This window comes from Stylophora pistillata, chromosome 10 (genome assembly GCF_964205215.1).
Source record: "Stylophora pistillata chromosome 10, jaStyPist1.2, whole genome shotgun sequence".
Taxonomy (NCBI): Eukaryota; Metazoa; Cnidaria; class Anthozoa; order Scleractinia; family Pocilloporidae; genus Stylophora; species Stylophora pistillata.
Genome location: NC_142528.1, coordinates 130001 through 153222, shown reverse-complemented (window position 1 = coordinate 153222; position 23222 = coordinate 130001). Strand labels below are relative to the sequence as shown.

General features: G+C 36.8%; 3 protein-coding genes across 3 annotated transcripts in view; 1 reads left to right on the top strand and 2 right to left on the bottom strand.

The window, feature by feature from the left end:
- Positions 1-886: 886 nt before the first annotated feature.
- LOC111338107 (E3 ubiquitin-protein ligase TRAF7) lies at positions 887-16984 on the top strand. The gene is made up of 25 exons (XM_022944529.2): positions 887-1415; positions 2640-2700; positions 4079-4203; positions 4358-4462; positions 4758-4850; positions 5796-5888; positions 6049-6179; positions 6348-6423; positions 6738-6796; positions 7780-7849; positions 7938-8003; positions 8354-8435; positions 8525-8598; positions 8818-8860; positions 8988-9040; positions 9652-9720; positions 10193-10275; positions 10840-10879; positions 10965-11081; positions 11171-11287; positions 11615-11734; positions 11836-11878; positions 14643-14731; positions 15378-15497; positions 15761-16984. Exons 1-25 carry the CDS (start codon positions 1344-1346, stop codon positions 15770-15772), a joined length of 2013 nt encoding a protein of 670 aa, XP_022800264.2. The 5' UTR covers positions 887-1343; the 3' UTR covers positions 15773-16984.
- Positions 13457-13981, bottom strand: LOC148721195 (uncharacterized). The gene has a single exon (XM_088736457.1). The coding sequence runs from the start codon at positions 13954-13956 to the stop codon at positions 13504-13506; it is 453 nt and encodes a 150-aa protein (XP_088592583.1). The 5' UTR covers positions 13957-13981; the 3' UTR covers positions 13457-13503.
- LOC111338108 (uncharacterized) overlaps positions 16626-23222 on the bottom strand; it is a 9379-nt gene continuing 2782 nt past the window's right edge. The window contains exons 6-19 of the mRNA XM_022944530.2: positions 22364-22506; positions 21821-21907; positions 21646-21717; positions 21511-21566; positions 21231-21279; positions 20899-20973; positions 20739-20784; positions 19649-19679; positions 19264-19315; positions 19063-19135; positions 18876-18957; positions 18671-18747; positions 18210-18294; positions 16626-17881 (exon numbers count right to left, since the gene is read on the bottom strand). Coding sequence (XP_022800265.2) covers positions 17818-17881; positions 18210-18294; positions 18671-18747; positions 18876-18957; positions 19063-19135; positions 19264-19315; positions 19649-19679; positions 20739-20784; positions 20899-20973; positions 21231-21279; positions 21511-21566; positions 21646-21717; positions 21821-21907; positions 22364-22506 — 992 coding nt within the window. The 3' untranslated portion in view covers positions 16626-17817. The remainder of the gene's footprint in view (positions 17882-18209; positions 18295-18670; positions 18748-18875; positions 18958-19062; positions 19136-19263; positions 19316-19648; positions 19680-20738; positions 20785-20898; positions 20974-21230; positions 21280-21510; positions 21567-21645; positions 21718-21820; positions 21908-22363; positions 22507-23222) is intronic.

The following is a 23222-nucleotide window of genomic DNA, read 5'->3' as shown; positions in this document are numbered from 1 at the left end:
AACTACTTCACCAATTTACTTAAGTGGTTTCTCGCGTGCAAGCGATGTGGCGCGTCCGGTTTAAACTGTAGATATCTAAACCCCATATTAAATTAAAACTTTTAGGACTGGCTATCAGACTATACCAAAAGTTTAAAAAAAAAAATGAATTTTCGAATTTTTCACGACTTCTAAATGCGAGCGCCTGAATCACCTTTTGAACGTTACATGTTAAAGCGAAATTTGTTTTTTGCTTATTTAATGTGTTCCTCCGTTTCCGGGGCCAAAGCGGTAAAGGAACGTGTCTGCGATTTGCCATATTCGATTTCAGTTAAAAGTTACAGAACATTTTTGAAATAGGATTAAAAGGATGTGGAGTGATCGTACAAAAATCGCTCTTGAAAAATAAGTATTTAGAAATAAAAAAATTCGGAGACACGTTTTTGTTGTTTATATGTAAAACTAGCTACTGTCAAAATTTGAGAGCAATCGAACAAATTCCCTTTGACTTGTAGCTCTTAAAAGGTGATTCGGGCGCTCGCATTTAGAAGTCGTGAAAAATTCGACAATTAATTTTTTTTCAAAATTTTTGTTATAGTCTGATAGCCAGTCCTATAAGCTTTAATTTGATATAGGGGTTTAGATATCTACAGTTTAAACCGGACGCGCTACATTGCTTGCACGCGAGACATCCCTGAAGGTGCACGGTAACCTTAAGTGCGATGTGAATACGATGAAAAACATACATGATGTCCGCGATATACCTCTGTTTGAATGTCTGTTCTAAAGCTTTATCTCTCATCACAAAAACAGATTTCAGGCGTTGAGTGGATGAAAGTGCTTGGTAGGGGTTGGGGAGGGTGTCAGAAATCCTTCCGGCGTGAGAGAACACGGTTTTAACCTTAGCCTCTGTGGGTTGGAAGCGCGGGAGGAACGCGCTTCCTTATTTTTACTGCCTACGTTCACCACCTAAGCTCATACCTGTTTGTATGTAACTATCGTCCTTCCTACCCATAAAAAATCCATTACAAATACTTCCCATGTAGGAGGAACGTGAACCGACCTCTAATATTTGTACGATTTCGGCAGAAATCAGGCGCTTTATTTGGCGCCAAATTGTCTTCGAATGGTGCGCGCGCATTTGTCGCAAAGGGTCTGGGTATAGGAAGTCTTTCATCCGAGAAGAGGCAGATATTGTTGTGGTTTTCGTACTAACCTTATCCACTGGAGCCTCTAGAAACCTTTCAAGAACAATCATTATGGCGATCTGGAAAGCTTAGTCTGTATATCTTCCACAAGGCTGCCTGCAAAATAGTTGATCATTCGCGTGAGTTTGGTGGTTGTGCGGTTTTTCATTTCGAAAAATGTCCGGGGTCATTGGGAATATGCACTCGGAGTGTGTAAGATCGCGATCTTACGAATCAATTAACACCAAGGTAACTAGAGTAGCTGATTGAGAAAAAATGTTGTGTATACATTTTTGTTTTCCTTGAGAAACTGTTTGAGTGTTCAACAACGAACGGAGCTGTAGCAAAAACGCGCACTTTACTTTAACAGTATCGAAGGCAGATGTTTTTTACACGGTTTGAACATCTTAATGTATATAAGCTTAAAATAAGGTTTATTCTTTCGTGTTGGTTTAGTGTTTGCTGTGGTGAATTAAAAATTAGCTTCCCAACCCTTCTTAATTTTCTGTGAATTCAGTTTTAATCCTTCCTGTGGAGTTTCTTTCGTAACGTAGTCCAAAATAAACATTGAAGTTTTCCGCGATCGTGCCACTCGATCTTCGAAAGTAATTTAGCATGCCGGCACGTACGATGTCTACATTATTTATGTTATGTTTTATTTGAGTACAAATTTCTTTTACCTTGTTTAGTTGAAGGACTAGAATGTAGGACTAAAATTTTGAGTGTTTGCAGGCAATATCATTGTTTGAATTAAAGAACTGAATTTTTCTAAGTTTATATATCTGGATACAATTACATTAAATCGAGGAGCACCAGAATGTCCTTGATTTGAATTCAAGAATCAAAAACTCTGTGTGAGTGGTATTTCCTTGCATGGATTTAACATCAATCATTCCTATTTTTCATATAATGAATAAGCCCAGGGGTCAAACGTGTCACTGGCTAAACAAAATTAAATTCTCAACGTGTCTAAGTTGAAGCTACTAAATTAAGAATCCATATTGATCGTCTAGAGACAGTTTGGAATGAGGTTAAATTTATGTTTGAGTTAGTGATCATGGTTTTTTCCCCTTTTGATTTGCTTTAATGCAAACTACAGTAAACCTTCAGAAAATCAAACAGCTCTACAATGCATTCCAGTGTCAAAACACACTCTCTTGAAAAAAAATTATCTCATTTCCATTTCCATTACACAAAGTTGATTTGTAGCATTATTTTTAGCAATTCTTTTCTAACAAGGTTGAAGAATTTCCAATAAATATTTCAGAAAAAAAAAAACACTGTTTTGCCTTGATATAAAGAGGAATGTATGGATATGCTATGCTGAAAAATTTTCTCTAGCTCCTTCATTTTGCACTTCAGGTGACAAATTATTAATTACAGGACTCACATCCAATGATAATTGATTCTATAGGTCTTTTAGAAGATTGCTCCGAACAGTTCAATTAAAATTGTGACACATTTTTCCTATAGGCACGGATGGAAACCACATTTGGAACATCTGCTTTTTCCCCGGTGACAACTGTAACAAGAGGTAATGTTCTATGATAAAAATGATGAAAATAATAAAAATAAAATGTTGGTGTACATATCTCACTTTGCCTTTGGCTTCTTGGGCAGAAAAGTGAATATTTCAAGTACTCATTTGGGAAAATACCACAGAAATTGGGAATAAAAAATGGATCACCTCAATTATGAATTATCTCTTATTTATCAACTTTAAGCCTTTTTGGAATTTTCTTGTTTGATAAAACCAACTATTTTTTAACACTAAGTCCAAGAAAAGATGGTTGAGAGAATTGTGAAATATTTCCTAAGAACATGAAAAAGAAGAAAGTTTTTCAAAAGTCAAGGGCCAGATCTATAATCACTTTCTGTCATTGTAAGAAAGAGTTGAATGTAAAACAATGCTGTCGCTCCAATTGAAGAATAGCAACAACAACAACATCAATAGAGAGACTGGGAAAGGTTTTCCTTATAAGTACTCTGAGACATGAGGAATTCTCTAATTCTTAAATGTTTTCTTACTTAGAATGGAAGTGACCAGAATGGTGTTATTTCTTTTCATCATATCTTTGAAACAGCTTTTCCCTTTATTTATCTTTATATACTGTGGTACAATTCTATCCTTAGGTCACTCTGTTTTACTGTATTCTCAATATTATAAAACTGGTGATATCATTAAACATAAAACAAAAAAACAGTAAAACAAAAATAAAAAAAACGCAGAAAAAAAATGAAATATTGAACCAAGGTTAAAAAGTGTAGCTCTCACAGTTTATCCCTATATGTCTGTCTGTCCTCTTAAAATTTTTACGGCTCAACTTAATAATCTTTTAACCTTTGCATCTCCAACATAAGTCTCTCAGCATTTACCTACAGCACTTTGGCTTGTTTGGAGAATGTAGTTTTGTTATGCAGTATTGGTGAGAAATGGGAAACATGATGGCTTCATGGTTAGTGCGCTCAACTCCAGATCAAGTGGTCCGGGTTCGAGCCCTGGTCAGGGACATTGTGTTGTGTTCTTAGGCAAGACACTATACTCTCACAGTGCCTCTCTTCACCCAGTGTACAAATGGGTACCGGTGAATTTAACGCGGGGGGTAACCTGTAATGGAGTTGCATTCCGGCTAGTGGGGGGTAGAAATACACCTAGTCGCTTCATGTTATGGAAACCAGATTTAAGTGCCTACCTGATGAGCCATTTGGCTGGTAAACAGGCTTTACCTACCTTTACCATTTATGAAAAAATATCCCTGATGTTAGAAATATTTCCTTCATGTATATTAACTCTTGGTGTAACTGTGGGTCAAAAATGTTGAGAGAGTTTCACAAAGTAAAAGGGCTAAACTGTGGATGAATTTATTTTCATAAACTGAGGGGATTGAATGACATTTTTGTTATTTGTTCAGTTGAAAATGAACGGGATGGTAGTAGCCTCAACAGGAATTCTGCTAGTATGACATGTGTTGCCTCAAGTAACAGCACTAGTTTGGGACGAGATGGAGATAGTAACGGTGTGGTTGGCTCAGATCAGGTACTGTTCATGAATATTCAGTGTTAGCCCTTTGTGGGCTTATTATTTGTCTATTACATGGGATAAATATTGTTGGATCCCTGAATTGGGTTCCTTTAGAATGTCCACCTACCTGTGGCAGCTAGTATGTCAATCACAAATTTCTTGTTTTTAGGGAAGTTTTGATGCTGTTTGCTTCAAACGGCATCATAGAACATCCTCAACTATATCTGCAAGGTCTCATCATTCGATTTCAAGTTGCACAGATGATGATGAAGAGGTTTGTTTTGTAATATTGCATTACAATATGTAAAACAATTACCGAATGATTTAAATGATGAGAATAATTGTTTTTGGACAAGAATTGTGAGTCAATTTCAAGGAGGACAGAAGAAACTGATTGAAGAGTTTTGTGTTCACAGTATTGCATTACAGTGTATAAAACTATGTAAAATCATTATTAGGTTATGATTTGCATGATATTAAGAGCATCAATTTCCTTTGAATCAGAATCATGGCAGAATTAGTAACTTTATTTGCTGTAAGTGCACTAAACAGTTCTCTGTATACTTTAGGCAGTTGTTTTGTTTGTGGAGGAGCCATCATCAAAACTGTACTGTATACTGTGCCAACGTGTGTTTAAAGATCCTGTCATTACATCATGTGGGGTAAGATCAGGTTGTATTCAAAGGTTTTGCCATGCTTTTTCTTAAATCTTTCACTCACAAGACCTATTTGTGAATTGTCCACATCATGTACAATACATTTCTTACAATTTCTTTTCAGAGAATACAGTCTTAGTCAAGCAATATGCCCTAGGTGTTATTTGTCTTTCTCCTGATAACATTTGTGCTTCAAAATGTATTTACAGAGTAAAGAGAAGTTTTGTTTTTGGTTACTTCTGGAAATAGAAGGGTTAATTAATAACTAAGATGTATGGTTTTTGTGTGAACAAGAATTTGTAAGTTTATTGTCAGTGACCTTGACATTGTGTTATGATGTTAGCCCGCAGAGAAGGCATTATTTTCATTAGAGAATGCTGATTATTCTCTGCATAATGTGTGGCAGCTGTCTAAGCTTTTTATGGCTGTGAAACTCTTGATTCAAAGAAATTTTCACCAAACTGTGAAGGACTACTGTGAGCCATCAACAGTATCACTCTGCTTTTGTTAGAAGTGTGAACATGGTTTAAGTGATACAGACAAGTACTTTTTAAATTTGTGACTGGAAATCACATTGAAATAACATTATGTTATGTTATGTTATCAAACATATTAATTGATGTTAACATGATTATGATTATAAGGCGAAGTACAAAAATTAATCCAGCACTGTACAAGTTACAAGTCAAGGATATTTGAATTTTATCAGGAATCAAGTACATATTAGTAAGATAAAATATCTTCACTGGCTATTCTCAAGCACTTGAAAATTTTACATAATGAATGTAAGCTGGTTGTTAAGTACACAGATTAAGTTTCTTAGAATCATAGCTCAATATGTATCAGAACAGAATATTTTGGTTATCAGAGTTATTGACTTAGTGTGGTTTCTTTCGAGTTATATCTTTATTCTACAGTCCTTTTTGTTTTTGTTTTTGTTTTTTTTTTCAGCATACCTTTTGTCGAAGTTGTGTTCTCTCGCGATCATCTGAAAAATGCCCTGTTGATGACAACAAACTTTCAATAGTAGTTGTCAACCTTGCAGTGAGTATCTAAAATAAAATATTGTAAGGTATCACTAGTACAAATCTGTACCACTGCATTGAGTTCATTTGATAATGTGATACTGTTTTAACTCATATTGTATTTAATTTAATGACAATGTATGATTTCTTAAATGTCAATGTTGGACATTCCATTTCAGGTGTCAGAACAGATTGGTGAACTATACATCCATTGTAAATATGGCTGCAAACTAAGTTCCACAGGATCCCTGACTGATTATGAAGTGAATCTTAGTGGGTGCCCTGTGACTGTCAAGCTCTCCAATAGGCAGTAAGTCATTCATGATATTGTTATGATTAACGAAATTGTGGTAAAAAGGGAGGAAAATAGTTTTTTTTATGATGACAAGGCAAGAGCAACTCTGTTCCTGCTTGTACAACTTAATTCTTTAACACTCAATAAAAACTCTGCTGATTACATTTTGTGTTTGTGTTGCAGTGACCATGAGAGAAATTGTCAGTATGCTCCCACTCAGTGTCCAAATAGTTTACATTGTCCTACTCTACTAAAGATGGTGGGTGACAAAAACCTATTTTATATTTTACACTTGGGCAGGGGTTTCAATAACCTTTTCCATATTTGGCTGCAGATGGTGTGATAGGCATGTAAGTGCTGTAATGTTAATACATGGCCTGCTTTTAGGCTAAACAAATGGAGGTCTCACAGGCAACAGTGGACTGTCAGTAACTAGCTTTTATTTTGTTTCAAGGGGCTAGATTTCATCAACAATTTCCAGGATGGGGAAATTTAACTACTTGTACAAGAATATTGTGCCACTTGTTTTTGAATTACAATCAATGATTGGTGCAATTTTTTAACTTTTGTTAGGATCTTGAAGATCATTTACAAGTCTGTGAACACATGAAATGTCCACACCAAAAATATGGGTAAATAATATCATGGCAATGTGTACAATGTGCTATGCAATCCACAATGTGTAATATGCAAACATTTTAACAACAAAACCGGTAAAATTGAAGAAGAGCTCCCCAAAATATCTGTCGGCCGACTGTTCACCGACAGTTGGCCGACATAATGAAAACAAATTCAGAAATCAGTAAATAGACTGTCATCTTGGTTAGTTTGAACTCTCACAGTAACCTCAAAATGAATTTTGACAAACACTATGCGATAGAGGTAAATTTCGAGTGCGAGGCGTTATTGGCCATATCGATCTTCATTTATGTGAACTTAATGTGTAGTATCTGACTGACACATTTCGTTCCGCTGAAATTGGAAGAGTTTAGTTACTTAGATTTAGCAATATGATTAAAGTTTTTCAAAGACTCACAAAATTGCACGAGCCTGTGCTTTCGTTGTTTCTGTTGTGTTTTTGTTGTGCTTTCTGTGTTTCATTCACGAACAGTCAGCTGACAGTCGGCCGACAGATATTTTGCAACTGTCAGTTAATTTGGTTCGGCAGGGGACGTTAAAGAACCCACTTCACGAGGTTACAGTGAGGGGGTCTGGCCTGTTTATTAGGAATTGGGGGCAGGGGGCATCTGTAAAATTTCTTTATTAATTGTAAACTGCCGCTGACAGTCTGGAAAAAGTCCCTCGCACATTGTTGTCAAGCGCATTAGAACATTGCATGGAAATGCGCTATAGAAACTGATATTATTATTATTATTATTATTATTATTATTATTATTATTTTTGGGGAGCTCTTCTTCAATTGTACCACAAAACCAAATTCTGCGAAGTTGAGAACTAATATCATAAGAATTATGTAGCAGAAAGTAACAGAAATTTCTCTTGGGAGTAAAAGGGTCCATTTAACTTCAGTTGATATGTAAATTCCCCTACAACTTAATAATTAATGATATTTTCATTTTCATTTAGTTAAATGTTTTCAACTGTTTGTTTTTAGCTGCCACATGGAAGGTAATCATAAAGAAGTCAGACTTCATCTTGAGACATGCAAGTTTGAAGCTGTCAAGGTACTTTTTTTTTTGGTGGTCTATTATAGGTTACAGTTTTTGAACTTTGTATGATGAATGACCATTTTCTATTTTTAACAATATTTAGGAATTCCTGCAACATACTGATAAGAGAATGGAAGAACTTAAAACAATGTTGAAAGATAAAGACCAGGTATAAACATGACTTAATGCAAATTATTGTAAAATTATTGTATATGTACATAACTTCATGAACATTCAGGTCCTGTACATGCTATGTCTTTGGTTTGGTTGGTCATAAACCCTTAAACTCCCAAGATCTGATTGTTAATTCTCCCTCTAACTGCTTCACATTTCCTAGTAAATTACTTGCAAGAATTTGGTGTTAGGTCAGGATAGCAACTTCTACCTGATAAGTCTGAGTATTCTCATCACCTGTTTGCTGGATATTGTTTGGATATTATAGGGAGAAGTTGCATTTTAATCACTTCTGGCAGCCAAAGGGTTAAGTTATCTCTGTTTGGTGTAATTTTTTTATTTCAGGAAATTGTTTTCCTGAAGGCAATGATACTGAAGCTGACAGAACGAGTTGACAGAATGGAAAAAACTGTAGACATCAGAATAGGTACATGAAAAATCAAAACTTTAGTTTGAGGTTGAGAAGAAAATAGTTTTCAATTTACCCCTGTGGTTTTTTTATTGCTATAACTCCAGATCTTTTAGATGAGAGCCAAACAAAGTTATCCTCAGACCTACTGGATTCAAGACAAAGTGTTTCCCAGATACAGGTACAAACATGTACATGTAGATGATGCTGGCCTGGTGAAATAATGCTTCCAAGGGCTGTTGCCACCATTTTGTCCTTTTTATCTGGTGTCAGTGGCTAGAATTTATTGTATTCTTGATGTATTTTAACCATGTGCAAATAAGGATCATTACTAACTTATCAAAAGTTTTCTTTACATTCTATATTTTGATGTAATTTTTTCATTGTACATGTAAAACAGACTGATTTGGCCAATGTAGAGGCAAGGCTCTGGGGTGTGGGAAGTAAGTAGTCATGTCTTGTTTGTTGAAATGGAATGTAGAAGGTCTCTTTTGTCAGATTAATTTTTTTCAGCAACCTGAAAATTATAATATTAAGAGTACTGATTTGGATGTAACTGTTTTCTTTCAGCGTTTGATATCCAACCATTATTTAAGTGCAAAGGAACTTTTGTTGGTCACCAGGTAGAGATTGTATGCTTATTAAAACTTCTCTTAGTGTGAATTGTATTAGAAATCCAACTTACAAGGAACTCAGGTATGAAGCAGTGTTGAGATTATGTTAAGTTTAAGCCGTATTGATTTGTTTGTTTATGCTTAATCGTAAGATTAGTCAGGCATCCCTAGCTAGGATAGCTGCGGAGGCTGGGAACGAAAGAAAAACATGGGATAGAAAAAAAAAAGTACATGGAGAGAGTTGAAAAACTTAGAGAAGTCAGAATAAGACTGTTCAGTTTATTCAATTGAAAGTGAGTCGTGAGTATATTGTCAGAAGAAGCATTTCCGACAGCAGTATGTTGGAAGCGAGTCAAATTTTAGTGGTTTCTAATTTCTACCCCCTCCCCCTCCTCCAAGAACTAGCTCATTAAAATAAATTAAACGAAATAAGTGACTTTTTTTTTTAATGAACTGGTTCTGACAGGTAACACGTGAACTGCAATTTGAGAGCTTGCAGAAAGAGTTGTTTCTGTGTTCCATATAAGGCGGGTTTGATCATAAAATATTAATTTATAAACATGACCATATTTTAAATTGTGAATGAAGCGTTTACTGTGAGCTCTTTGTATTTTCTTTAGGGTCCTGTGTGGACTTTGTGTAGCCATGGTGAATGGCTTTTTAGTGGCTCTTCTGACAAGACTATTAAGGTAAGGTTCAAATCATCAGAGAGATAAAGAAGTTGATAAGACGTGCAGGATATGTCATCTAAAACAATTCTTCAGCTCTAATCTCGTTAAAAATGTAGTAACTGCTCAAAGGAGCACGTTTTGGTATCAAAACACTCAAACGTTTTTCGTGTAGTACATTTACAGACATTTTCTGGTAAATTTCTTAATTTTTTACAACAAGAAATTAAATAATCTGAGTTTTGTCTGCTCAGCTATAAAGTACACGTGGATGTGGAGAAGGCCCTTTTTTTGACTGAATTAAAAGTTAAGATCGATTGTGAATCCCACCTCTGTGATACCCGTTATTTTGAAAGTGTTCTACTGTTTTCATTTTTGTATTCTGCATTATCAAAGTTATCGACTTCCTTTGTTTTGGCATCGAAATTTCTCACGTCAAATTAAACCTGATTGAGAGTATTTCAGAGTCATCTTTTGCTTTTATGTTTTTAAGGTGTGGGACACTCTAACGACCTACAAGTGTGTGAAGACTCTTGAAGGACACAGTGGCATTGTCCTGGCCTTGTGTACTCATGAGTAGGTTGCAATAAGAGATTTAAAGAGGATTATTTAAAAAAAAAAAAAAGCTCTTATCTTGTTTATCTACTATATTTTAGGCAAGAAGTCATGTGCTTTCCATCAGTCACATCATTCTTTGTTTTTCTGTGGCGAGTCTTTCTCGTGGACAGTTGAACCTCTCCACACCGGCCACCTCGAGGACAGATTAAAGTGGCCGTTGTGGAGAGATGGTCGTCATAGGAAAGTAGGAGTGTAATGTACGGACAGCCCGAAGGGACCGAAAAAAAAGTGGCCGTTGTGGAGAGGTGGTCGGTAATGGAGGTTCGACTGTATTTTATTACCTTGGTCATGGTAAACGCGCGCGGTTTTCATATGCAGCATACTTTCCTTTTATTTAAATTAAACCTTTTTTCCCCTAACCTTTTATAGTCTCGCTTTTACTCAGTATTAATAGGAATGATATTTTAATTGATTTTATCCGCGTTTTTCTGCCGCAAAAGTTGGCGAATTGTTATTGCAGTAATCCATCCCCACACTACCTCAACAACTTAGGTTTTTTTGTTTTCCTTCTTCTTCTCATAGGAAGAAGCTTTACAGTGGGTCAGCAGACTGCACCATTAATGTAAGATTTCTAGTGGGCCATTTTTGATATTCGAAGAAATTCGTCTGATTCGAGCTATTTGTTGACGTTACTGTTTTGTTGATAGGTTTGGTGCCTTGAGGAGCTTGAACTGCTCGATTCAATTCGTGGTCACGAAAATCCGGTTTGTACCCTGGTAACAAAGAGAAAAATGTTATTCAGTGGATCTCTCAAGAAAATCAAGGTATCTACAGTCAGCTGGAACAATCGTTCTTTGAGCTGTGGGATAAAAATTTAAAAAACAACAAGTTTAAATGTTTTTTTTCCACGAAGGTGTGGAACCTGCAGACCATGGAACTTATTCAAGAACTTACGGGTCTCAATCACTGGGTGCGCGCGTTAGTAGCCTCAGAAAGGCACCTCTTCAGCGGCTCCTATCAGACTATTAAGGTACCCTGTCAGAATTTATTTTGTACAGTAACAACTCGAAAAATTCATTAATCTGCTTTTTTGGGATGTCATTTATTTCCTTTTCCTCAAATTAATTGTAGCAGAAAAATCTGAAAGGCCGAGCTCATCTAGCGAAGAATTGATTTATTTTCGCTTGGAGATAGACGCTGATATCTTTAGGAGGGCTTTAGTATGAGGGACTTTTCACTTTTATAGCTGCCGGAGAAGAGCCTTAACGCAACCGTTACAGCTTTTGTGAGTTGTTTCCATGTACCTCCGACGCAGGCTTACATTTCAAGCTGACGCTATATCTGGTTTGTCTTTCAGTTGTGGGATCTGGACACGCTGGAGTGTGTACGGGTCCTTCAGACTTCAGGAGGCAGCGTGTATTCCCTAGCGGTCACTAAGGAGTACATCGTGTGTGGAACATACGAGAACCAAATACAGGTAACATGTAATTCGACCAATCTGGGAAAATCGCGTTATTTTGCTGAACTTTTTATCGGTTTGTCATGATTATGACTCTGACTATGGTTTTGTCAATTCAGGTTTACGATGTCAACACTCACAAACATTTGGAAACTTTAAATGGTGAGTGAACGATTTATTTTTAGCGTTTTACGAACTTTAAAATCGTCGCTGAGTAGATTTAGGTGGGAAAAAGTTCGCTGAATACCTCTCTGTCTTATCGAGATATTTTCATTTCAAGAGCCTTTCAGTTAATTTCGTGATTTCTGCTCTGAAATCTGCCAAGTATACAGGCGTTCACTACGACGGAAACACATTTTAGAATTACAGTAAAGGGCGTTAACCGGGAAAATATGCCTCTTACTTTCCTTTCACATGTTAGAAAAAAAAGTTTGAAACTTTCACCTCCAATTGATCTGTGATATTTGCCAGTTCTTTTCACTCCTTCGTCCCTTCGCCAAACCCTCTAAAATGACTTGTGGGTTATGTTTCGCTCTTGTTCAAATGATCAAACTCCTTTCATTAACCATTAAGGTTTATATGTTTGATAAGCCTTTCTCCTATTCGCCTATGTATACGTTTATTGTGTTTTCTTACCATTTCGGCGAAATGGTAAGAAAACACAAAAGTTTGCGTTTCGCTGTATGATTGGTGTAGATCACTGTTGGTATCACGACAACATAATTTAAGAAAAATCCCTGATTGCTCTCTTTGATAAAAGAAGAATAGAACCATACAGTCCGCGCAGTTAATTTGAACGGGAAAAAAAGATAGAACATTGCGATAAATGAACCCAAGGAGCTGGAAAAGCTTTTGGAACCAACGACGTTCGGATTGTGCTGTCTTGCTTTCTCAAATGTCACGAGAGGTTCAAGATTTCATTATATATTAAAACTCATGCACCTTTCTATGATTGTATAATTGATATCGTGCGATTACTCTTTTATTTCATAATTCTGCTTTTCAAATTCGGAATTGCTGAGGAAGTCATGTCGGTGTCGGCCTCAAACTAAAATCTAAAGCCAGTCGACGAGGCGAATCAGGGAATCTTGTCATTTTTATACTGAAAGGAGTGGCGGATTATATTCTTCAAAGCTTAGAACGACCGCATGAACCTACGCTAAATGAGCGGCACTTTACTTGCAATTTTTATTTTTGATTTGTGCTAGAGAAATTTGTCTTAAAGATTCCTTTTCCCAAAACGTTTCTTTTTTGTGGTGTCATTTGCCGTGATGAAATGGTCTTCCAGACACTCACCACAAGTTATTTGTTGCGTGATTTCATGTATGTTTTTTTTAATTATGAAGCACTTACATGATCTAATCGTTTGTTCGACTACTCGAAATGAAATTAGCGTTATAAATGTTCAGTCGACATGACCAAACTATAAACTACTTTTAGGCAGTGAACGTAATAAAACTTACAACGTACGCTCACGATATAAAAGAACTGAACACACTTTACCAAGCAAAGAGTGGAAATGCAGCGAATGAATTTGTTTTGCGCGAAGTCATGACCAGTCGTTGAGTATTTTGTGGCAACATTTATTTAACTTTGACATTGGGACTGACCTTTCCTTTTAACACACACTTGTGCTTTCCTCAGCTTTTACGAAAACAATGCTTTCATTCGTTGAAAGAATTAAATCGTCCCACATAACTCAAGAATAACCCCGTCTATCTTTTTGACAGGGAAATTCTCTTCACTGTTTCGTGGTAGTCTCTAAAAGAAGTGAAATAAAAAGAAAATTATGCATTGTTTGAGTATTTTACATCAACTCGGTCTTGTTTATCTGTTTCCTCCTTTTGGCCGTCGTTCTTTTTCATTCTATCGAACAATATTTCATAAAGATCCAATGCCTTGAAAATGTGGAGCACCAGCGAGTAAAGGTCTTCCTGTGATAACTTCTTAGCATTTTCAGTCAGCGTGTTGCTGTTCCTCTTCATAAAGTAGTCATCGATTTCATCAGAGGGCATTACACTATGTGACGAGCTACGTTTCCTTCCGTTTGGAACTAACCAACTGTTTACTTCTGTCTGTGCCACCGATAAGGTTGGTTCTCTCGACTGTAGTCTTCCAAGTCTTTCCTTTTGATCTTGTGCAAATGTTTCCGTGAAGCATGTCTTGCTTGCTTGGGGTCGTTGCTTTGGAGTTTCCAATGTATCTGTCCATGTTTCGTCATCCAAGTTCCAATTTGCCATCTCGCGTTTTCTCCGCTGACCTAGTTCTATCATAGAGGGGTATCAAAGGTGAACTGATGTCTGTGATGTTTTGCGCTGCAATTTATGTTTATGGATTGTCACGTGGTCTCCTCATGTCACACAAGCTCACCAATCAGCGCTGCCTAAAATATTTTTTATCAACCGAAGGGAGCGTCTTGTTTTTCAAACTCGGAGAGGACATTAGAAGTTCTCTGACACGTACTCGTCGTCAGGGAATGCATCTTTACCAAACAAAAAAAAGAAAAACAAACAAACAAAAAGCAGAGCAAAACAGAAAGAAACTGAAAAAAGACAGCAACAACAGAAAACAGAGGGAGTATTGAACAAAATAATGATGTAATCGTGAAAATGCTGTTATGTTTATTATTTTTCATATTTTTTTGCTTTTTCCACGAACGCTTTTAGCACATTTTTGTCCCATAGGTTGCCCAACACCGTTTTGAAATATGTCAGTTGGACAGTGTGCAACTGTGATCACAGAATCTGTAAATTACAAGGAACGCATCTTTTTCTCGCTCAGCCTGAAGTTTAAGCGATAGGAAAAATGCTGATCTAACTAATAATGAACTAATAACACAGTAAACCAGAAAAGAAACTCTCCTCGTAAATGGCACCACTAAGTTATTTTTATTTTTTATTTCCTTTTTTTTTTTTTTTGTTCTCAGGTCATGTTGGTACAGTGTACGGCCTGGCCGTGTTGAGTGCTCCAGGCCAAACTCGTTTGTTCAGTGCTTCTTACGACAGATCGCTGAGGGTAACTTAATTATTGTTTATTGCTCTGAATAGGCAAATCCCAACAGTTCTCCCATGTTGTCTATTTAAGCAGTAGACGGCACCTTCTGTTGTGTCACTTGCGAGATAACCCACGCGAAATGTAGCGAGAACTCCAGAATATTAATTAATCATGAGCTGAAGGTGGGCAAAATTTAGAGTTTTTTTTTTTATACCAGTCGTACGAGAAAGGATTGGATTTTTCACAAGTCACAGCGTTGGTAACATGGCATGGCGGCATCAGCATCTATTTCACAATTCCCTATAAAGCATGGCACGACGTAAGGTGTAGATGAATATGACCAACACCATACTGTAGTTCTTTCGCTTACATGGTTATTAGGTGCTATCAGGATCATTCCATTTCTTGTCAAGGGTATTCTTTTCTTTAAGGTAGATTTTTTTTAATCGATCGCCAGTCTGGAGAGGAGTATATACTCCAAAGAGATTAAAACTAAGCTAAACTAATACTGACTACAATTACGCTTTCTTGGAGGGACGTATTGGGAAAAGTTTAGTCTCAACGCTTTCCCTCGCTGGCTCTCTCAGTACTTCAAAGGGAATTTCTTATACAGTGATACCAAAATTGAAGATGATTTTCACTTACTTTTTCTGGTAATCCTTTTTAGGTCTGGAATTTGGAGAGCTTTACTTGTGTCCAGACTTTACTCCGCCACCAAGGAAGCGTGGCTGCCCTGGCTGTAACAAAAGGAAGGATATTTTCTGGCGCAGTAGATAGTACTGTAAAGGTTGGTCATATGTGAATGGTGTGAACTTTTCATTGTTCCGTTGGATAGTCTTGTCACGCTTACAGATATGGATGCTCCAGATATGGATGCATAATAGACCTTACATTAGGAGTTCAGCTCGTTTTTTCAATTCTTGTTGAAGTTTGCGCGATGATTACGATAGCTACATCCAAGGTGTTATCTCTTATTTTATAGCGTAACCGCATGGTTAACACTTGATAAGATTTTTATTCTCTCTCCTACATTTTCCTTGTTTGTCTTAGGTATGGCAGTGAGTAACAAGCTGTGGAAAAAAATTTTGGATTCTTCGATGGTTTTTGAGTTTTTCTTGAACCAAACTTCCACGGAAGACTTAATGTGTTTGGCCATTCACCAAAGGAATTAATGGATAGTGGCGTCTCTTGCTGAAACACCCCCACCCCCCCCCCTCCCAACAATGAATGATGTGAGAGACGAACTTCCTTTACAAGGATGGTAAAAGTTGTTTCGAAATCGCCGTTTGGATTGGCTGATCATTGCCAGTCTAAGGATATCAGATTTTTTGACAAGCTCTTTTAGAGTAACATTCTATCGATTCGCAAAAAGGAAGAAACTCTTACCCTTGAATAAGTACTTTTATTTGGTGAGCTGAAACTTTACAGTTGTCTACCACGAGTCCAGGGTGCATTTTTGCGCTAAAACTGATGAGGTGATAACAGTTAGTAGGAGACCGAGCTTGCTGTCCAGTCCACAGATGATATGCTTGAGAGTTGGGATTCCGTTACCAAGTTTTATCAAGCCACAACATGGAAATTCATGTAAACTCGTGGAAAGAAATGGCCAAAAACCAATCTCTGTTTAGGTAGTGTCAAGTCGTTTTGCTTCTCGATTAGAGCAATTTTCAATGGTGTCGAAAGGAACCTGCAGTGGTTTTACTGTGATTGGTCCAGAAAACTCGCGCGATTCTCTAAACCAACTAGATGCGAAACTTAAACCAATCACAACTTAGTCACCCGCGTTTTAAGCAGTTTGGTTGTTTTCACATTGAGTTGCTATTGGCTGGTAAAGTATTTTCATTTCTTTTGACCGGCCGGTGTGATTACTTTGCAAAAGGCTTTGGTTTTACGACTGTTATCGAACAGCGCTCTATGAAGGGTAAACTGCATTTATTGTAGATCTAAGAAGTAACGTTCCGATGCAAACTAGTTTACTTGGTTAGAGACCTAAACAGAAAACTTTACAGGTTTTAATCACAGTCCCAGGTTCTTTATCACTTACAGTTCGAAGCCCCTCCCCCCATTTCCACCCCTCCTCCCTAAGTCGGGTACCCGGTATTACTTGGGATAAAGAGTGTTCGTATTATCAAGTTAGAGATTTGCTATTAGGGGCCATCTAATTCTATATTAATTTTGTAAATTTTGTTATAAATTGATTTTGTAAATACTTGTAAATAACATCACTTTTCAAGTTTGAAATAAACTTGAGTATTGTGCTTTCTTTGCTAAAAAGTGAGTGAAGCATTGGACTGACGGAAAGGCGTACAACTACCGAACGTCTCCTCTTTTAGCTCCCTAATTCCTCAAATACAATTAACAACGGAAGAAGAGAAAATCCCCCTTCTAATTAACAAATGGTAAACACCACAGCGTACACTATTGAGTTATGGATGCACGCGGGAGGTTGCTAAGCACGAGAGAAGCGTAAAAGTCGCTCGAGGCGATAGCCGAGAGCGACTCTAGCTTCTTGAGTGCTTAGCAAACCTCCCAAGTGCATCCATAACTCAATAGTGTACGCTGTGGTGTTTACCTTTTGTTTTATAACATAACATTGATACATTGTAGCTAAAGAGTTCCCTTTTATTTAACAAATCTTACGCGACCAGAAAAGACAAGCGCGCGCGTAAAAGTAGTCTTTGCATTTGCTCACGTCAGCAGCGTACACCCATGGGCAAATGGGGGACGCTAAATTGACCAATCAGAGCGCGCGCTTTACTTTGGTTATGTTATAACAAAGTTTACACCCCACTGAAATCGACGAAGCGATTCTAAACTGATTACGTAACGTTTTCTCACTTCATAAATAGCGAGGGAACTTATTTACAACTTCAACCTGTACAAAGCGTTTTCTTTAAACATGGTTTAGCCATGGTTAAGCCATTGTTTTTCTTGCAAGAGACTGATATCAGATTTCACAACAAAAGCAATATTTCGGTATATTTCGCCAGTCCTGTATTAGAATAGATAGTAGATCTAAGCCTCTCGGCATTTCTTGGAAGAATTCCTCGTTGCAAAACGTACACAATAAATATCAGTCGACAGACAGTTGTAAATTTCATGAAATGTCAGCTGTCCTTCGGATGAAAGTGTTGGGCGGCAAATGCTCTGGCTTCAGCGATTCTTGAGCGGCTAGAAATAAAATCAGAAAGTAATACTGTTATTTTTAAAATGTAGAAAAATTGTCTCCAAACATTTTCTAGTCGTTTGCAATAAAAGTCAAACCAACAACTCGTCTAAATGTACGATGAATTTTTTGTTACTTACTGATATACTTTGATTGCATCACACATCCCTTCTAAATAAAGAGAGTTCTTTTTCTTTTTTCACAATTAAACGCCTCTAGCTCAAAATTAGTGCCTCAGTGGATGAGTTTTCCCTATCAGTAACATTTTTGTCCTGTCTTGGGCAATCTTTCGTTGTCTCGAGTAAAATAAGAACCCCACACATCCGCACTGACCTGCTGCATCGACTGCCGGGTCTTTCCTCCCCAGCCGTTCCGGGTCGGGAAAAATTACTTAACTCTCGATCAAACGCTGACGCCTCTGAAACGAAAAAGATAACATACTATGATCGATGAGGTTAAGACTGGTACCCTTTCAAGTCGAACTGCATTTAAAGTAATCCAAAAAAGACTTGTTTTTCAAAGTTTTTACTAGTTGGAAAACAAATTTGAGTCTGGCCTGATCTCCACGCGAATCCTTCAAACAAATCCTTCAAAAAATCTCATTTGCTGGAAACGAACTTTCTTGTTAAACCGTAAAGCATGAAATCTTTCTCTTCGCAACAATCACATATTTAAAAACGCCGCTTTCCGTATTGCACTGACTCTTGTTGGTCAAAGAGACAAATCTCTAAGAGGTTTATTTTCCCGACCTAGTCCGTGTGGAAAAAAAATTTGGGCGTTGATGTGTTTTATACCTGATGACAGATGGTCTCGTGTGGTTAAGTTCGTTTTTAAAGGCAGAGATTCAAACAGATCTTTTACTATATCGAACCTGCGGGAGATAAAAACAAGGCAGCTACTCATAACATGAACATTTCCAAGCTCATACTTAATACCTTATCATTTACTGCCTCTGGTTCTCTGGCAAAGAAATAAAAGTTCCAAGAGAAGATTTCTCACCTTGAAGCAATAGACGATTCAAACGATGTTTGCTCAAGTTCTGTTGCTTTAATCAGCTCCTCGACGTGTTTCGCACTTAAGACTTGAAGAAAACAAAGGAGAAAGAACATGGATTAAAGAAATTGTGAGGCAAAAAAAGAGAAAACAAAAAAGACAAAGGCCCCCCTCCAATCAAACGCTTCCGTACCTTGTGATGCAGACATGGGCCTCATAGGAGGGGGTGCGCGTGACTGCCCTGTGCTTGGTCTCTTGCGTGACACCTGCGTGGCAAAAATGTTCGTGAGGAAGGGAAATAGCATTTAGAATTTAAATAGAGAAAGTAAAAGACCCAGAAATAGGATCAAGAAAAACTCAAGAATTACTATAAATATCAACAAACCAGACTTACCTTGTCAAGGAATTCCAATGAAGGAAGGTTTTGAAATATCTGACGATGACAACTACAAGGCAAACACATCAGTGCAGAAGAAAAGGAAGATTCGAAATTAGCTCAAGGCACTACAATACTTCATTCATCATTTTCTTGCTTCATTCCACATGAAAAACTAAGTTTAAAGAAAAAAGTTTAACCTGGGATGATAACAATGACTCACCCAAATCAATTGTTAACTAATTGCCTAACATATACATTACCATTACCAGATCTGAAGTGATACCAATAGAACAATATCAAAACTACGATTTTTTTTCAATTTTATTATATATTCTATTATCATTTCAGTCAAACATTGCTGCTTTATCTTGTTACAGGTAAACATAAATCTAAAGCTTACCTAAATGTGTCAGCAGATTCGCATGGATTTCCTGAAACAAAAATGGTTGAGCTGATGCCATTCAAAAATATTTGAAAGAACAAATTATCTAATTTTTCAATGACACTTTTGTTTATTAATTCAATAACAAAACCAAATTGCGATTCTGTGAATTATCACAGGATAATAACTTCTGATACAATGAATATATGACTTTCATATATTTTGAACTGCGGTTGTAGATACGTACGATGCACGATCCTCGCAGTAGAGAGCGCTATTTATGCAATAGCGAAAATCAGACCTGAAAAAAATCAGGCCTGTACGGGATTCAAACCACTGACCTCTGCGATACTAGTACAGCGCTCAACCGATTGAGCTAACAAGCCAACTGGGATCAGGCCGTTAAGTTGATTCATAATAAACCCGTGATGATAAATCTGATACAATGAATATATGAAGATCATATTTTTTGAACTGCGGTTGTAGATACATATGATGCACGATCCTCATAGTAGAGAGCGCTATTTATGCAATGGCGAAAATCAGACCTGAAAAAAATCAGGCCCTACGTTATTGCATAAATAGCGCTCTCTACTGCGAGGATCGTGCATCATACGTATCTACAACCGCAGTTCAAAATATATGAACTTCATATATTCATTGTATCTGATTTATCATCACGAGTTTATTACAAATCAACTTAACGGTCTGCTCCCAGTTAGCTCAATTGGTAGAGCGCTGCACTAGTATCGCAGGGGTCAGTGGTTCGAATCCCGTACAGGCCTGATTTTTTTCAGGTCAGATTTTCGCTATTGCATAAATAGCGCTCTCTACTGCGAGGATCGTGCATCATACGTATAATAACCTCTCTTAGCATAAGTAATAGCCCATTCGCGAATTACCCTTGGCCTCATTTTCAAAACGAGTCCTCGTGCTAATCCTTTCATATGATAATAAGTTTCCATTCACATGGAAATTAAATTGATTTCATTTTCAAAAAGAATGGTTGAGCACGAGGACTCGTTTTGAGAACGAGGCCAAGGGTAATTCGCAAATGGGCTATTGTGGAATAGAAAATCATAACTAGCTAGTTAAAAATGAAAATTACCTGCCACAGTTAGCTCTGCAAGGGTAGAAATGCTTGACAATGTGAACTGTAATGAAACAAAGGAGATCATTGTTTTCAAGAACTATTCATGAGCTAGTTCAATTGGTGAATGAGTGTATAAAGAACAAAATGAGAATTTAACAAAGGTTTCAATAATCACCAGTTCTTCAATGGTTGTTATGGCATTGTTGGACACATCCAAGATTTCCAAAGAAGAAAACTGGCTGGCAAACAACTGTAATGCAAATTTATACCACAAAGTGAAGATAAATTAAGAGTTTACCAAGAAAAGCATTGTTCTGTGATGGCTTTAGGTCCCATCAACTACTAGACAGATAGGAGACATGTTCAATTGACACCAGCAGATTGACAACTAATGTGTTCAAAACTGTGATTAGCTAGTCTGGCAGTACAACTGACAGTATCTACTGAAAAGACATCAAAAACAACTTGTAAGATATCTCTTCCACAATGTTACTGGATAAACCTAACCTTCACTTCTGTTATTCTGTTGTTTGATAGATACAATTCTTGCAGAGCCCTGAAAATTGAAAGTAAGTCTTGGTGTTGCTGACATCAAAAGGCATTTTAACATCCCAATAGTGCCTGTAAATATCAACTTTTAGCACCACACGTTACATAAATTATAGATTATAAAGATTAGTGAAAATTTAGCAAGGTTTTTGGTAAAAAAAAAGATCATAACTCTTCTTTAAGTTACCATACTTCAAACATACCCATGATAAGACATAAGGAAAAAAATGCACTTTACCTCAATTTGCCTAGAGAGTCCAGAGAAACTATCTCATTATTGTCCACTCTTAAAACCTTTTAATAACAAAAAAAATACTTTTTACAAAATCATATGATTGAGCTGCTCCCTGAGACAGTTTTCCCAAATACTTACAGTTAAACTAGAGAGACTCCTCATTCCTGACAAATCTGAGATTTGATTTTTGGAGGCATCAAGATCTTGAATCTGAAAAAAAATTACCAAGTCACTTTGAAGAAAAAAGTAAATCTAATTACCTTTTATCACTTGTAAAAAAGAGAGACAAACCATACATTCTGTAACTCCTTACCTTTTTACATCTTCCTAAATCAGGAATTTTGCCGATTTTATTGTTTGACACATCAAGCTCCTCAAGTGCAGGGAGGGCATTGATGGCCTGCCAACAACAAATGACATAATTATGTATTTATATATTTACTGATACCTGACATAGAGTGGGATTGGCAGACTGCTTTGTGGTGAACATGATGCTGAAACAACATTCAGCAGAACCAATTTGTAGACCTGCCATTGGGTGGTCAATAATGGAGAAAGATGCCATGTGCTACATTATAAAGCCTTGCCAAAACATTTTCAGTCACCCACCACCACCTCCTCCCCCCTCCCGCAAACTTCTAAGCCCCTATGTATTAAATTCTGGAAATAACTAAGCAACTAAAAGCATAAAAAATCTTTAGTAAAAAATAATCCATAGACACGATGTGCTGAGGGGTAACTAAATATACATAATGAAAGCTGAAATAAATGACAGAATCATTTAAGGATCTACAAACTACATTAAACACCAAATAGTTTTTAGAGAAATGACATGTCACTCATTGAATGAACTTACAGAAATATCTGTTATATTGTTGCAGCTAATGTCCAGGATAGTGATTTGTGAGCAACAACCAATCTCTCTGAAGTCAATCTTAGAAAGACAATTGCTATCAAGCCTCAGAACTTTGAGTTTTCTCACATGCTGTAGACCTTTGTCTTGAAAATAATAAAAGAAGAACTGATCACCATGTAATGTTGTTCAATATCATTTCTTTATTATATGGCTGTGTCTCACAAGGACTGGGAACTACCGAATTCATGAATTTGATTGGCTGAAATCAATATTGAAAGCGGTCTAGATTTTCCTATCTAGACCGGCATCTAGACTGGTCTAGAAAAAAAAGGTACAAAGAATATAAAATATAAGACAGCCATATAATAAACATCTTATTAACCGGGCTAGGTCGGTCTGTATGGGAGAATCTTGACCTCGGTCGCTGGTACAGACCTCACTGCATTTGGTCTGTACTGGCAACTTCAGTCAAGATTCTCCCATACAGACCTCCTGCTCAGTTAATAAGAACTAAGTTTAAGAAGTCATTTTTGAGAGGTCTATGAAAGATGATTGATTATACCAACAAAGTAACTGATTTTTAATTACCTTTGGCTCTAGTTACCTTGTATATATTTCAACCCTTTAACTCCCAGAAGTGATTAACAAGTAAATTCTCCCTATAATATTCATACATTATCATGCAAACAAGTAATGAGAATATTCAAACTTATCAGGTAGAATTCATCTTGATCCAACAACAAATTCTCATAACTAATTCACAAGGAGATGTATAGCTTGTTAGAGGGAAGAATTAACAATCACAGCTTGGGAATTAAAAGATTTAATATTTAATAAATTAATAAAGGTAACTTACTCA

Bases quoted from the DNA above. Each gene is read 5' to 3' on its own strand.
- LOC111338107 (XM_022944529.2), top strand. From the start codon at position 1,344: ATGTCCGGGGTCATTGGGAATATGCACTCGGAGTGTGTAAGATCGCGA. The intron at 4,851-5,795 runs GTAAGATCAGGT...TTTTTTTTTCAG, and splicing joins CTGTCATTACATCATGTGGG to CATACCTTTTGTCGAAGTTG. The intron at 11,879-14,642 runs GTGAGTGAACGA...TTTTGTTCTCAG, and splicing joins ACATTTGGAAACTTTAAATG to GTCATGTTGGTACAGTGTAC.
- LOC148721195 (XM_088736457.1), bottom strand. From the start codon at position 13,956: ATGGCAAATTGGAACTTGGATGACGAAACATGGACAGATACATTGGAA.